The following is a 16,738-nucleotide window of genomic DNA, read 5'->3' as shown; positions in this document are numbered from 1 at the left end:
CATTGGTGCTCTAATCACCACTCATGACCATTAAACTCACTCACTCATCTAAAATAACAAACATCAAAAAAATAACTTGAAATTAAACTCATTTAGGAAGCTTAAAAAAACATTGTTTTTGGGAATTTGTAGTCATTTGAAAACTCTGAGTCTAGATTCCAACAAAATAAGAATCAACTCATTTGGAGTTCAGTGGAGAAAGTTAGGAGCAAAACAAGCAGCAAAGGTAAGAAAAACAGAGTTGGGAAGTGTTGTTCATCCAGTTGGAGAGTATAGTTGAAGGTTTTGCACAAATGACCATTTTTCCTCTGGTAATCGATTACAAGACCCTTGTAATCGATTACGAGGGTAGAAAATGGACATAAATGCTTATGGAGTTCATCTAACTTACATGAAAGCACCTAAATCACATTTCTTCTCAAGTGTAAATTGGTGAAGTAAGCACCAACCATGATTAATAAACTCAATCATCCATCACAAAAAGTGGAAAAACTCACCCAAAAACACAGAAAAACTATAACAAAATTGAAATCGTATTAATCAAAATTGAAATTTTATTGATATAATATTTAATAAGTACATATTATCCATCATTTTTAATGTATTTTTCTATACTAAGAAGGTTTACAACTCTCATACAATCAAAATCTCTACACAACAACTCAACGTCCTATAATAATTGTAAGTCTAGCAGCACTTGTTCTCTTCACACATTGTCGTTGTCTAGAATCCAGTCACTTACATATTTTTGTTTAAATTCGAGCTACTCCTCCTGAAATCAACACAATCAACTTAAAGATATTACCACAACACCGAAACCATCAATACATTCATCAAGTCTTTTAACAAATGTAGTGTTACTTACATTGGTGCTACCAATCTTGACATTGCGAAAAGCCGAAACCTTAAAGAAAGGACACACCTTTACTCCTTGATGGACATTAGGACAATGGGGAAGAGACTGAATGTGCTTCGGTGGAGAGGACAACGAGAAAAAGTCGCCAAGAAAAAGATGAAGAGAGGAAGAAAAGGGGAAATATGCTTCGGTGGAGAGGAAGAACGAGACAAAGAAACAATCCGGTGAAATTCTGGTGAAGACACAATGAAACCAATGGTGGAGAGAGAGACGATGGAGAGGGAGTGAGACCATTGAGACTAATGGTGAAGAGAGTAAGATCACAAATGAAAATAAATGTTTGCTTCCTGAGATGAAACTATGAAAAGAAGAAAATCAGTTTCTCTCTGCCTTTCCAAAATACCCTCAACCTACATTTTATTTTGAAAAAGTAACATTTAAAATGGAGCAATTGTTAGCTGTCACGTCGGGAAAGATGAATTTCAGAATATCCCTGTATGGAGGTATTGCTCCTCATGGTAAATAGTCAATATTTTATTTGATTTTTTACTTTTTAAATAATTTAATTAGTATTTGAAATATTAAAAAATGAATACGTGTATACTCGTTAACATAGATGGGATATGATCAAAATTGCCAGTATGTTAAACATATAGAAAAAAATTAAAAGAGTTTTCACTTTAAAGATAAGGATAAGGACGAAGTAATGAACCTGACATTTAACCTGCGTCGCTGTCATCTTGTAGTCTATGAATAGATGTCTTTAATTAAATACCAAGAGTTGTTCATCAAATAAATTTCACAGCTTGTTATTTCTAATATTGGTGAGTTAAATTTAAAGGACAATTAAAATAAAATTAAAAAATTGGTATAATAAATTATTTAAATAGTTAAAATTTATTTATAAAAATCTTGTTCGTTTGAAACTATTTCTTCTCCTTATAAATTGTTTATCAACAAGTTTGGCTATGTAACATCCCAAAATTATACAGTCAGCAACTATATAATAGAATATTCACATATATTAATATATCAAATCAGTCTTACAGTAAGGAAATAACGTACGCTCTTGGCCGAACGGCCTTACATAGATACATAAAATTTTACGAGAGTTCACTAAGCAATAAGAACGGACGGTTTACAAAATTGAGGGAAACACCGAACGTTCCAAAATTTATCATAAACAAAAGGGCGTTCGCTCTAAAACAGCCCACTATCATAAATAAACTAACATATAACCGAACGTTCTATGGTTCGGCCTTCACTTCAATCTCCACTAAATTCTCTTCTGCCAGAATTCCTTCTTCAAGCGTTTCTTCCAGAGATGCATCTCCCTCTGCTCACATCCACACGGATGATCATTGCAAGGACAAGACGGACGTACAGATACAGACAACACAATGGAAAACGAAGGGTAAGCTTATTGAATTTAATTCAAGTAAAACATACATATACATCAAACAAATTAAATAAGTCATAACATATGCTTCAATCAATTCATTCACTTAATCAATTCCTGATACTAGACTGACTGTCCGGACTGTATGAATTCTGTGTAGCTACGACGTTCGTGCACCCAGGTGGTGTAGTAACTGGCATTTATCATCAGCTGCCACCCGAGGTTAGTCCCTTCCATCCAAAGTACCCCTAAGGACTAGGACCTCCTGCCGTTCCCACACATGACATACTCCCCTCTACGTGAGGACGAGCACTCACGAAACATCAGGATGAATCGCCAGCTAAGCTTTGTCCACATTCATACTTTACCAATCTCAATTTCCATCCAAGAGTCGTTCCTCCTTGGAACGCTCGTTCAAAATCCACAACCATAATTTCATCTCTTACACCATTCGCACATCTCAATCTTTCATCTTATTCACACTTTCACTTTTAGTTCCACTTCCATAAAAGAACGAACGTCCAACCCTCTTTGTAATAGAGGACGAACGTTAATACAATACCAAGAAAGGCTCGTTCACGAGTAGAATAAAACCAACATAAGTTATTTAGATGGACTTCAGTACAACTTGAATCAGTTAGATGAACTGACTCTAGAATGATCTGGAAATTACCTAGAATAATTTAGGTTCAATAACGCTAGAGTGAATCCAATGGATAGATATATCACAAATTGTTTGGATAAATAAACCGAGCACGACTTAATTCAGAAGACAAATCGCCAGTCAATGACCAAGCGTGAAAATAGGTATTTAAATGAAGATTTTGGACGAACGTCACTAAAGTATTGGACGAAAGCTATTTAAATTTATGGACGAACGCTTTTACAGCTTGTTGATAATTACGGAGAGAACGAGCGTTCGGTATAGGACCGAGCGCTACTTATCATTTACACTTTTAGGACGAGCGTTCGGTCTAAGACCGAGCGCCACTTAGGACGTACGCTTTTAGGTCGAGGCTATTCGCTGATTCAAAATCATAGAAAATTTGGATATTATATAAGATGAGATACTTAAAGTTTATGTTTTAATAATATGACTAAGAGTTCAAAGGGATATTTTCAGGCTTCTCAAATTCTCACACAACACTCATGATGTTTACGTCTGGCCGAAAGCACAAACGTAAAGCTATATAAGAGGGCGTTCGTCCTCAAGGATAATCCTTTCCAAATGAAAGGGTTCGACTACTTCAAAGAATTTACTACGAATACCGAACGGTCAAAGACCGTTTCGATAACGAACGTTCATTTTCATAGGATTTTCATATTTACATTCCACATACAGTAACCATATTTTCCAGTAGAAACTTTCATGCATTAAATCACTCATATCATAGTACAATTCATACATGTTCATTGCATCATCTCATCATACAGCTCACGTTTCAATTTAATCAAACCATAGCACATTACATCACTTTTTCATACATCATTTCAGAATCATATTCTCATACCAAAAGTCCAATATCATAGATCATACTTTAAACATCACATAAACGCACATGCAGTACAGAAAATCACAAGAATTAAACTTAATAAGCTTCCCTTACCTGGATTCGTGACTGAAACGTCTAATAATTGGACTCGTCCACAACGGTTTCCTACCCTCAACGATTTTCTTAAGTTCTTCACTAAATCTAACCAAAAGAAATGTAAAAGAATTTAGCTGATACCCTTGCATGCAGCTGAATTTGGGTTTTGTAGGAAATCTAGAAACGAGAGTCTAGGTTGGAAAACTTACCGGTTACAGAATCAGAAGTTGTTCAGTTTAAAATGACGCTCACGGTGCAGGGGACGTTCCTACGGTGCTGAAACGTGAACGGAGAAAAGGGTGGTAAGTTACCAAGAGAGAAGAAGGGGGTTCTAGAGAGGAGGAGAAAATGGAGGTTTTGAATTTCTGAGGAAGAAGATGGTGCAATGCAGAGAGAGTGAGAAGAGGTGCTTTCAGAAAATCAACTCCTTTCCCAAGTCAAACGGACACTCTCTCGCACGCTGACACCTGGCTTCCACTATCAAATTTAGAACATTCCAATTTGACACATGGCAGACGTAATTCAGAGAATGTGAGTGCGTTTTAATTGCACTGAGCGTGTGGCGTGGGTGCATTTATGGAAGCTGACAGGTGACTCAGCAGTGCTTTTATGGTGACGTGACAATCCCCCTAACTACAAAAATTTTCGTCCTCGAAAATTAAGACTTACCAAGAAATAGGTGAGGGTATAAGTCTTTCATGGCTTCCTCCACTTCCCATGTAGAGTCGCCCGTCTTTTCGTCCCACACCATTTTCACCAATCGAACGTTCTTTCCTTTGTATAACTTGGTGCGGACGTCTTCAACACGAACCGGCTTCATCTCCAGCGTTCGGTCTTGACGAAGACGAACGTCCTCCAGCTCCAATATATGCGAGGGATCTGCTATTTATTTGCGGAGTTGGGAAACATGGAACACCGGGTGAAGGTTGGACAGTTGAGGCGGCAAGGCTAGTTCGTACGCTACTGTTCCAATCTTCTTCAGAATTTGATACGGCCCAACGAACTTCGGAGATAATTTCTTTGATCGCATAGCTCTGCCTACTCCAGTGGTTGGATTCAATCTAAGGAACACGTGGTCGCCAGTTTGGAACTCTAACGGCCTTCTTCTCTTGTCACCATAAGATTTCTGTCTGCTTCTTGACGTCTTCAACCTCTCCTGGATTAATTTCACCTTTTCGGTCGTTTGTTGAATGAGTTCCGATCCAGTCAACACGTTCTCTCCTTCAAGAAACCAGCAAAGTGGCGTGCGGCATTTACGTCCGTAAAGAGCTTCGAAAGGAGCCATTCCAATGCTGGATTGGAAACTGTTGTTGTAGGTGAACTCTACCAATGGCAATACTTCATCCCAGACGCCCATGTGGTCTAGGACGCACGTCCTCAGTAAGTCTTCGAGCATCTGGATGGTCCTCTCAGATTGGTCGTCCGTCTGAGGGTGATACGCTGAACTCATCTGCAATTTACTACCGAGCTCACTTTGAAGTGACTGCCAAAACCGTGAAGTGAACCTTGTGTCTCGGTCAGAAATTATACTCGAAGGTACTCCATGAAGACGAACGATCTCCTTAATATACAACTTGGCCAAATTTGTCATTGACATCTTCAAGTTTACGGCCAGGAAGTGGGCGCTCTTCGTTAGCCTATCTACGATCACCCAAATCGAGTCATGATTCCTGACCGTTCGTGGTAGATGAGTCACAAAATCCATGGAGATGCTGTCCTACTTCCATTCTGGAATTTCCAATTGCTGCAATAGGCCGCCAGGTCTTTGGTGTTCCGCCTTCACTCGTTGACAGGTTAGGCATGACGCTACAAAATGAGCGACATCGTTCTTCATTCCAGGCCACCAAAATGATTTCCGGAGGTCTTGATACATCTTAGTCATGCCAGGGTGCATGCTAAGACGACTATGATGACCTTCCTCCAGAATAATTCTTTTCAGCTCGCCATCGTTGGGAACGCACGTCCTATCCATGTAGCGTAATAGGCCGTCCGTTCCAGTGTTGAAATGCTTGGCCTGATCCGTACCGAGCGCGCTTAAAATCTTCAACAATTCCTCGTCCTCGCGTTGCTTCATCCTGATACGGTCAAAGACGTCACTGGAAATTCTAAGGTTACAGCATCTAATAACGTTCGTTCCTAGATCGAACTGTAACCTTAGGTCTCGGAAACTCTCCACCAAACTTAGCTCTTTAATCATCATCACCGAGACATGAACTGTCTTCCTGCTTAGGGCGTCCGCCACTACATTGGCCTTCCCAGGGTGATACAGCAGTTCAAACTCATAATCTTTCAAAAACTCTAGCCAATGCCTCTGCCTCATGTTCAACTCCTTCTGATCAAATAAATACTTGAGGCTCTTGTGATCACTGAAGACTTGGAAAGTAGACCCGTACAAGTAATGCCTCCAAATCTTCAGTGCGAAGACGACCGCTGCCAATTCCAGGTCGTGCGTTGGGTAATTCCTTTCGTGGACCTTCAATTGTCGAGAGGCATAAGCCACCGCTCGTTTCTCTTGCATCAATACACAGCCCAAACCTTGATGAGATGCATCACAGTAGACTTCAAATGGCTTGGTCGTGTCTGGAATGATTAATACTGGAGCGCTCGTCAACTTCTTCTTTAACTCCTGGAAGCTCGATTCACACTTATCAGTCCAAGCGAATGGGTGATCCTTGCGCGTTAGCTGTGTCAACGGCGCTACTATCTTAGAAAACCCTTCAATGAAACGCCTATAGTAGCCCGCGAGCCCCACGAAACTCCTCACTTCAGTGACCGAACGCGGACTCTCCCATTCTAACACCGCTCGTACTTTGGCCGGGTCAACTGATATACCTTCTGCCGAGACTACATGTCCCAAAAACTGCACGCTCTCCATCCAAAAATCGCACTTAGATAACTTGGCGTACAACTCCTTTTCTCTCAATACGCCCAGTACCAATCTCAAATGTTCTTCGTGTTCTTCTTGGCTCTTGGAGTAGACTAGGATGTCGTCAATGAACACTACCACAAACTTATCTAGATACGGCCTGAATATTCGATTCATATATTCCATAAAAACTGCTGGGGCGTTCGTCACTCCGAACGGCATCACCACGTACTCATAATGTCCATAACGGGACCTAAAGGCCGTCTTCTGAATGTCTCCTTCCTTCACCCGAATTTGGTGATAGCCCGAGCGTAAGTCAATCTTCGAAAAGACGCTCGCACCCTGCAACTGATCCAGCAGGTCATCAATCCGAGGTAGTGGGTACTTGTTTTTGATGGTCAGCTTGTTTAGTTGTCTGTAATCAATGCAGAGCCGAGAGCTGCCATCTTTCTTCTTTACCAACAACACTGGCGCTCCCCACGGTGAGACGCTCGGTCTAATAAATCTCTTGTCCATCAGATCTTCAATTTGTTGTTTGAGTTCGGCCAACTCAGCTGGTGCCATGCGGTACGGTTGGACAGATATGGGTGCTGCTGTTGTCACCAAATCGATTGTAAATTCAACCTCACGAACGGGAGGCAGTCCAGGTACTTCTTCTGGAAAAACATCAGGAAATTCATCTACGACCGATCGTCCTCTACTCAACTGACTTCTGGACGATCGTTCTCCACTGGAGTCTTCGTCCGAGTGCGTTAAAATCAAAAAGCAACTGGCGCCCTCCATAATATCTTCTTTCAGCTGCCCGAGCGTCACAGACAACTCTTCTTCATATTCTTCCGGAAAGATCAATTCCTTAGCACCACAGTCTATGAGAATGTGATTGGTAGTCAGCCAATCCATCCCCAAAATCACTTCTAACTCCTTGAGAGGTAAACATATGAGATTCACCTTATACCTACGCCCTTCTATCTCAATAGGACATCTAATGCACATGGTAGACGTCCTAACCTCACCAGCTGCTGGGGTTGACACCACCAAGTCAAACTGCATTTCACTCTCCGCTAATCCCAATTTCTCAAAGCACGCCTTCGAGATGAAGGAGTGTGTTGCCCCCGAGTCGTACAACACATAGCAAGATTTTCCATGTACTAAGCAGGTACCAGTGATGAGCGTACCTGAGCTTGCTGCCTCCGCTCCAGTGATCGCATATACTCTCCCCACAGCTTGCGCTCGTCCACCTCCTCTTGCCTGATTTCTCCCAGCGTTCGGTGGTCTCATAACCGCTCTTCCACCCATATTACACTCATTATCCATGTGGCCCTTTCTTCTACAGCGAGTGCAATATTTCCCTCCTATCAATTGAGGACAAACTGCCTTGTAATGGGGTCCTCCACATTGAAAACATTTGATCGACCCCTGCTGTCCAGCAACAACTATCGCCTGAGACCCACTTGACTGCACGGGTCGAACGTAAGGAGTCCTATTCCGATTCGAATTCGTTCTCGTTAGAATCGTCCTCTGGTTGCTTGTTGCTTCTTATGCTGTTCGGCTTCAGCCATGTTCTTCTCTAACACTTTTGCCCTCTCAACCATTGCAGGGAATGAACGGATACACAGGCTGGATATTAACACCTTTAGATCACTCCTCAGCCCATTCTCGAATTTTCTACACTGCCACTCCTCACTGGCCGCCATTGTATTGAACCTCAGTAGATGTTTGAATGTGTTAGTATATTCTGACACGGACTTCGCTCCCTGCACCAGTTGAAGGAATTCAACTTCCTTAGCGTAACGAACGCTGTCTGGGAAATATTCTTCATAGAACTTAGCTCTGAAAACCTCCCAAGTAATGGGACTCTGAGCGTCCGTTAAAATAGCTTTCATGCTCGTCCACCAGTGGCTAGCTTCACCAGTCAGCAAGTATTCAGTAAAGGCTAACCGGTTGTCATCCGGACACCTCTTAGCGTTGTAGATCCGCTCCATATCTCACTGGTCCGCCTCATCAGGAAGGCATTTTCCACTGAATTTTGCAGGATGGTGTTGGAGGAAGCTTTCCAAACTCCATTCAGCATGTGGTGTAGCGGTGGAAGAGGACGCTCCTGGCGTGCCTCTGGTGGCAGAGATGAGTTCCATCAATTGTCTCTGAGTTTCCTCGGAGTTAGCGCGAGCAGCCTCCAAACTCTGCATGGCGCTCTGATTCTGCTGCATCAGAACGGCGTTCTGCTCCATTAAAGTGGTGTTTTGTTGATGCAGTCTTTCAACCACTGTTTCCAACAACCTGGTGTTGTTGGACGTATCAGACTCGTTCAGTTGCGGAGGAGGAGGGAGTCTAGGCGCCATTAGTTCTCTGGACCAGAGAAAAACGAGCGTTAGAAATGTCTAAGAGTTAAAAATACAATAACTCACCAAACATATAATAAGCACACAGCAAAAACACAGTGCACTCATAACCTACAGTGTCCCTTTAGTAGAACAAAACTGCTCTGATACCAATAATGTAACATCCCAAAATTATACAGTCAGCAACTATATAATAGAATATTCACATATATTAATATATCAAATCAGTCTTACAGTAAGGAAATAACGTACGCTCTTGGCCGAACGGCCTTACATAGATACATAAAATTTTACGAGAGTTCACTAAGCAATAAGAACGGACGGTTTACAAAATTGAGGGAAACATCGAACGTTCCAAAATTTATCATAAACAAAAGGGCGTTCGCTCTAAAACAGCCCACTATCATAAATAAACTAACATATAACCGAACGTTCTATGGTTCGGCCTTCACTTCAATCTCCACTAAATTCTCTTCCGCCAGAATTCCTTCTTCAAGCGTTTCTTCCAGAGATGCATCTCCCTCTGCTCACATCCACACGGATGATCATTTCAAGGACAAGACGGACGTACAGATACAGACAACACAATGGAAAACGAAGGGTAAGCTTATTGAATTTAATTCAAGTGAAACATACATATACATCAAACAAATTAAATAAGTCATAACATATGCTTCAATCAATTCATTCACTCAATCAATTCCTGATACTAGACTGACTGTCCGGACTGTATGAATTCTGTGTAGCTACGACGTTCGTGCACCCAGGTGGTGTAGTAACTGGCATTTATCATCAGCTGCCACCCGAGGTTAGTCCCTTCCATCCAAAGTACCCCTAAGGACTAGGACCTCCTGCCGTTCCCACACATGACATACTCCCCTCTACGTGAGGACGAGCACTCACGGAACATCAGGATGAATCGCCAGCTAAGCTTTGTCCACATTCATACTTTACCAATCTCAATTTCCATCCAAGAGTCGTTCCTCCTTGGAACGCTCGTTCAAAATCCACAACCATAATTTCATCTCTTACACCATTCGCACATCTCAATCTTTCATCTTATTCACACTTTCACTTTTAGTTCCACTTCCATAAAAGAACGAACGTCCAACCCTCTTTGTAATAGAGGACGAACGTTAATACAATACCAAGAAAGGCTCGTTCACGAGTAGAATAAAACCAACATAAGTTATTTAGATGGACTTCAGTACAACTTGAATCAGTTAGATGAACTGACTCTAGAATGATCTGGAAATTACTTAGAATAATTTAGGTTCAATAACGCTAGAGTGAATCCAATGGATAGATATATCACAAATTGTTTGGATAAATAAACCGAGCACGACTTAATTCAGAAGACAAATCGCCAGTCAATGACCAAGCGTGAAAATAGGTATTTAAATGAAGATTTTGGACGAACGTCACTAAAGTATTGGACGAAAGCTATTTAAATTTATGGACGAACGCTTTTACTGCTTGTTGATAATTACAGAGAGAACGAGCGTTCGGTATAGGACCGAGCGCTACTTATCATTTACACTTTTAGGACGAGCGTTCGGTCTAGGACCGAGCGCCACTTAAGACGTACGCTTTTAGGTCGAGGCTATTCGCTGATTCAAAATCATAGAAAATTTGGATATTATATAAGATGAGATACTTAAAGTTTATGTTTTAATAATATGACTAAGAGTTCAAAGGGATATTTTCAGGCTTCTCAAATTCTCACACAACACTCATGATGTTTACGTCTGGCCGAAAGCACAAACGTAAAGCTATATAAGAGGGCGTTTGTCCTCAAGGATAATCCTTTCCAAATGAAAGGGTTCGACTACTTCAAAGAATTTACTACGAATACCGAACGGTCAAAGACCGTTTCGATAACGAACGTTCATTTTCATAGGATTTTCATATTTACATTCCACATACAGTAACCATATTTTCCAGTAGAAACTTTCATGCATTAAATCACTCATATCATAGTACAATTCATACATGTTCATTGCATCATCTCATCATACAGCTCACGTTTCAATTTAATCAAACCATAGCACATTACATCACTTTCATACATCATTTCAGAATCATATTCTCATACCAAAAGTCCAATATCATAGATCATACTTTAAACATCACATAAACGCACATGCAGTACAGAAAATCACAAGAATTAAACTTAATAAGCTTCCCTTACCTGGATTCGTGACTGAAACGTCTAATAATTGGACTCGTCCACAACGGTTTCCTACCCTCAACGATTTTCTTAAGTTGTTCACTAAATCTAACCAAAAGAAGTGTAAAAGAATTTAGCTGATACCCTTGCATGCAGCTGAATTTGGGTTTTGTAGGAAATCTAGAAACGAGAGTCTAGGTTGGAAAACTTACCGGTTAAAGAATCAGAAGTTGTTCGGTTTAAAATGACGCTCACGGTGCAGGGGACGTTCCTACGGTGCTGAAACGTGAACGGAGAAAAGGGTGGTAAGTTACCGAAGAGAGAAGAAGGGGGTTCTAGAGAGAAGGAGGAGAAAATGGAGGTTTTGAATTTCTGAGGAAGAAGATGGTGCAATGCAGAGAGAGTGAGAAGAGGTGCTTTCAGAAAATCAACTCCTTTTCCAAGTCAAACGGACACTCTCTTGCACGCTGACACCTGGCTTCCACTATCAAATTTAGAACATTCCAATTTGACACATGGCAGACGTAATTCAGAGAATGTAAGTGCGTTTTAATTGCACTGAGCGTGTGGCGTGGGTGCATTTATGGAAGCTGACAGGTGACTCAGCAGTGCTTTTATGGTGACGTGACATGCTCATTCACGTGATTCAATTTTGGAAGAAGCTTATCACCTTAGAAAATTATTAGAGATAAAGGAGATGCAGACTTTATTTTCAAATGTCGATTTAAGAGAAAGCTTCTTAAACTCTAGCAGTCTCCTTAAACTCCTTACAATCCACGTTTAACTTATTTTGCTCATGATCTCTATACTGAAAAACGTTGAACCACATAAAATAGATAAAAAAAAATTGTTCACTCAAACTATAAAATATACTGAGGGTCTCTGCTTCTGTACTCGCGCGTCTATAAATACATGTTTCCTATATGATTCGTCCACACAAACAGAAGATAAGCCTTGTAGAGCCTCCCAAAAAATGAAGTTTACGACCTTCCTCTCTCTGTTTCTACTTTGTGCCTTCACCTCGAACCTTCCTTCAGCCAGTGCTGATTTGGTGGACACTGACGGTAACCCTATTCAAAATGGTGGCGTATATTTTATAACGCCAGTTATAGTAACTGGCAACGGGGGTGGGGTAGAATTTGCAGCAACCGGAAACGAAACTTGTCCTTTGTCGGTTGTCCAAAATCCCAATCCTTTCTCTAACGGCTTCCCTGTACACATTTCATCCCCATTAAGAATCCTTTTTTTACGTGAAGGCACTATTTTGACCTTGGGGTTCACTTTTGTGCCTCCGTGTGCCCCCACCCCGTCTGTGTGGACTCCTGTGAAGGGTGAGGAAGAGGAACTCTCTGTTAAACTTACTGGATACGACAACACAGTAAGCGGTTGGTTTAAGATTCAGAGTGTTCCTGTTGACATTGGGGGCTACAACATCTTGTTCTGTCCTCTCGATAGTAGTTCATGTGACTATCTTGGGATTCAGTTTGATGCTGCTAGAAACAGGCATTTGGTGATCACCCAGAACGCGGACGCTGCCTTATGGGTTCGATTTCAGAGACTTTCGCCCGCATCATCTGCAATTTCTCTGCATGAACCATCACTGCTCCTAAAAAGTCATGACTAGCTTCTCCAACTCAGTGACTAACGTAATCTATGCGCTAAATAAAGGCTAATTTCGCTGTCGTTGTAATAAATCTTCGCATGGCTGAACATAATAAGATTCGACACCAGCTTCTTCGTTTTAATAATATATATATATATATAATTAACTAAATAAGATAAAATTACTCTTAACAGTTTTGAAGTCTACGTGACTATATTAATTAAGTAACCGAAACAGATAAATATAAACAAAATTTTAATATTTTAAATCAATTGAATGCATTTTTTTTAAAACATCATCAATAATAATAATAGTAATTAAAGTTTATATCTTATCTATACTGCTTTCTCTTTATTTAGATCATAACTTTTTTCGAGTGTTTTTTTCTTAATTAAACTTATTTTCAAATAAATTAAATAAATAAACATCTTAACATTATATACCAATACGTATTTACTGATTACGGTCAAAACTGGATAATAATAAAAATGACTAATATGATTTTATTTTTGAGTTTTTAATATATGTAATTAAAAATATAAATAATTGCATAAAACTTTTAAAATAAAGAGGTATTAACTTTCGATTCGTTTTATGTAATACAATACTAATGAATCTTTATTCGGAAATGCTATAAAAGTTTTATAAAGTAGGAAAAAAAAAGAGAAAACAAATTATGTTACATTGTTAATTGCAATTAGTTACTTTATTACATTGGTAATTAAAAAGGTAACTTTTTGTGAAATTAAAAAAATGTTTAAATTTTTTATGAGGATGAATAATGTAATATTTAAATAATAAAATTACATTTTTAATATATTGAAGTAATAATATTAAGAGAAAATAATTTTAAACAGTGTAATATTATTTGATGTTAAAACATTTAGACGTAGAAATTTTGAATAATAAATTAAATTAAAGAAAAAAAATTTAAAATAAAAAAAAATTGAATACATGAAACAAATTAATAAAATATAAAAATAAGTATATTGTAATATAATTAAATAATTAAATATGTAAATTCAGCTTTTTAGTTTAAAAAAATACGAATATATATATTAATGTATAATGAATAAAAGAAAAAAAGAAGATTATACATCATTTTCAAATGATATGTAAAGGTAAACATGTTTTAAAAATGACAAAAGCATTTATTTATAGTTTATTAATATTATTTTTTATTGGTTTAGTTAGTATAAACTATAAAAATAACATGTAATAAATTATATACGACTGTTATTAGTGTAAATAAGCAAAATTAATTGTGATAGATGTTATTAAAGATTTTCAATAAAATAAAATGAGTCTTACATATAACTAATATAATAGCATATAATATTTGTGAGGTATTAGTTTCTATAGTGTGTCCAATACAACAATGAAAATTAGGATAATTATGTGTTTTGACTTTTTTTTATTGCATCTTATTATGCGTAATTAATTAACTTCAAAAATAGTGACTTCTAATATTATAACGAAATAGTAAAAAAAATTAAAACTTTATTTCACTATCATATCATAAAAATGTAACATTCCAAATAAATAGTATAAATTTATAAAGAAACTATTACATAATCAATAAAATAAAACCATTAATATACACTAAACATAAAGTTTTATTAAACATATGACTATAAATCAATCTTTATATACAAGTTACTAATTCAAAAGTACTTTAAATATCATCCTTTTATATCCAAAAGAATATATATATATATATATATATATATATATATATATATATATATATATATATGTATATATATATGTATGTATATATATATATATATATATGTATGTATATATATATGTATGTATGTATGTATATATATGTATGTATATATATGTATGTATGTATATGTATGTATGTATATGTATGTATGTATATATATATGTATGTATATATATATGTATGTATGTATATATATATGTATGTATGTATATATATATGTATGTATGTATATATATATATGTATGTATGTATATATATATGTATGTATGTATATATATATATGTATGTATGTATATATATATATGTATGTATGTATATATATATGTATGTATATATATATATATATATATATATATTACAATATTTATTCATTAGCACCATCTTCATCCAAAATCTATTTCACATACAAGTCATTCTTTTTATTCAAGATATTGCTCAAAGGATCAACACACAATAACAACCGTAAAAAACATAAGACAAGGTAAGCTAATGAAGAAAAGAATCAAGCACAAACTATTGAGATTCATCATAAAATACTTTTTATACATAGTTAAACAATTCATGATAAGCATGTTATAAACCTATACCTAACCATCAAAATATAATATGAATGTCAAGCTATGATGTGTCATGCACTTGTGGTGGCCTCTACTGCTTTGTAGATTCATTGTCAATGAGTTTCACCCTATCACACACACAAGGTTGGTCTATTCGGCATCTTAGGCCATAATAGAGCACCTAGACTAGGACCTCCTGCTTCTCTCATCACATGCTTCACTCCTCTCTAATTGAGAATGAAATCACTAGAGTGTCAGGATAACCTCCAAGACTGAGCTTCCTACATTCATACCAACAACACTGCCAAAACACCCCAAATACTCGCGTAACGAGCTACTTTCTTACCCAGCCACTCTGCATAATTCTACAGAACACCATTTTTGCAAAATTTGCACCCTCTCAACCTTACATGTCCTATCTTATGCACTTTTACCAAGTTTATCACTTTTATTTGGTATTCTAAGCTACAATTGACCTATCCAAGTATATGTGATCCAACTCAAACCAAGTTTAAACTCATTTATAATGAAATTCCAACTTAAATCAACTAAAACGTCACCATATATAGAACCATACATGCGTTCTACCGATTTTAACACATGACTTAGCAACTTAAGTGTCGAAACAAGTTAAAAGTGACCCAAAAACAAATCTCAAATACTCTACTTTACCTCAGACTTTCGACTTTGAAAACCCACTACCAAAACTTTGAAAATGCACTTAAAATCATTCAAGACACAACTAATTGGGTACCACCTTATTTTGCATCACATATTTACTAACTCACAACCCAAACAAGTTTCAAAGGACCATACAACATGTCCTAATTTACCATTTCTCCCCTTATACCATTATTTCTAAAATTCACCTATCAAACCTCCCTTTTATACAAGAAAAAAGACCTATAACTCTACTAACCCATTTCTCCCCAACATTTTAACCAAAAATCATACCACCAACTTCATAATAATAACATTCCAATTCAACACATAATCATACGAGGCATCATGCAACACACAACTAATTATACTCATCAAAACACCATTATTACCAAAACAGTCATCTCAATTACAATTAAATCATCATATCATCATAGAAACAATTAATCATACTTGAAATTCAAAATTTAAGCATAAGCACTAGCTTCCCCTAACTTAATGGAAATGCTACCAAACTCTATCCACACATAACCCTTGTTTTAAGTTCAAGAAACTCTAGAAACACCTACAACTCATAAAATTGTGATCGAAGTGAGTCTTTACGACCTCTGATCAACAAGAAACTAGAAAAGAGAAGTGGACAACACATGCGAGAAACCTCTAGTCGCATGTGCCTTAAATTACGAATTTAAGAAAAGAAGTGGAAACTTACTTGCTCTAGAATGGAAACTGATCGGTAGAGAATGAAGGATTCACCGTTGTGATCGCTTAAACACTTTCTAATCGTCAAATAGATGATTCAGAAGTAAAAAATTATAGAGAGAAGGGAAAGAGAACTCAAAGAAAGAGTTCTAGAGAGATGGTGAATGTTTTAGATAATGAGATTAGTTTTTGAAAATCTATTTATATTATTGAATTATTTTTACATTAAAATACTGGGTCTTATTATTTTAAAACATTTATCAAC

At 37.4% G+C, this 16,738-nt stretch overlaps 3 protein-coding genes across 3 annotated transcripts; 1 reads left to right on the top strand and 2 right to left on the bottom strand.

Annotated features, from left to right (window-relative positions):
- Nucleotides 1-5,561: 5,561 nt before the first annotated feature.
- On the bottom strand, nt 5,562-8,024 carry LOC148199452 (uncharacterized). Its single transcript, XM_088112673.1, has 4 exons — nt 7,746-8,024; nt 6,609-7,631; nt 5,759-6,155; nt 5,562-5,650 (listed from the first exon to the last, which is right to left on the bottom strand). Exons 1-4 carry the CDS (start codon nt 8,022-8,024, stop codon nt 5,562-5,564), a joined length of 1,788 nt encoding a protein of 595 aa, XP_087968799.1.
- Nucleotides 8,025-8,215: 191 nt separating this feature from the next.
- On the bottom strand, nt 8,216-8,692 carry LOC148199451 (uncharacterized). The gene has a single exon (XM_088112672.1). The coding sequence runs from the start codon at nt 8,690-8,692 to the stop codon at nt 8,216-8,218; it is 477 nt and encodes a 158-aa protein (XP_087968798.1).
- Nucleotides 8,693-12,135: 3,443 nt separating this feature from the next.
- On the top strand, nt 12,136-12,913 carry LOC124837461 (kunitz-type trypsin inhibitor KTI1-like). The gene has a single exon (XM_047312823.2). The coding sequence runs from the start codon at nt 12,193-12,195 to the stop codon at nt 12,841-12,843; it is 651 nt and encodes a 216-aa protein (XP_047168779.2). The 5' UTR covers nt 12,136-12,192; the 3' UTR covers nt 12,844-12,913.
- The last annotated feature ends 3,825 nt before the right edge of the window (nt 12,914-16,738 follow it).

Source organism: Vigna umbellata, chromosome 4, assembly GCF_029865625.1.
Source record: "Vigna umbellata cultivar VRB3 chromosome 4, Vumbellata_1.0, whole genome shotgun sequence".
NCBI lineage: Eukaryota > Viridiplantae > Streptophyta > Magnoliopsida > Fabales > Fabaceae > Vigna > Vigna umbellata.
The sequence above is the reverse complement of the archived record's forward strand: the minus strand, read 5'-3'. Positions and strand labels throughout refer to the sequence as shown.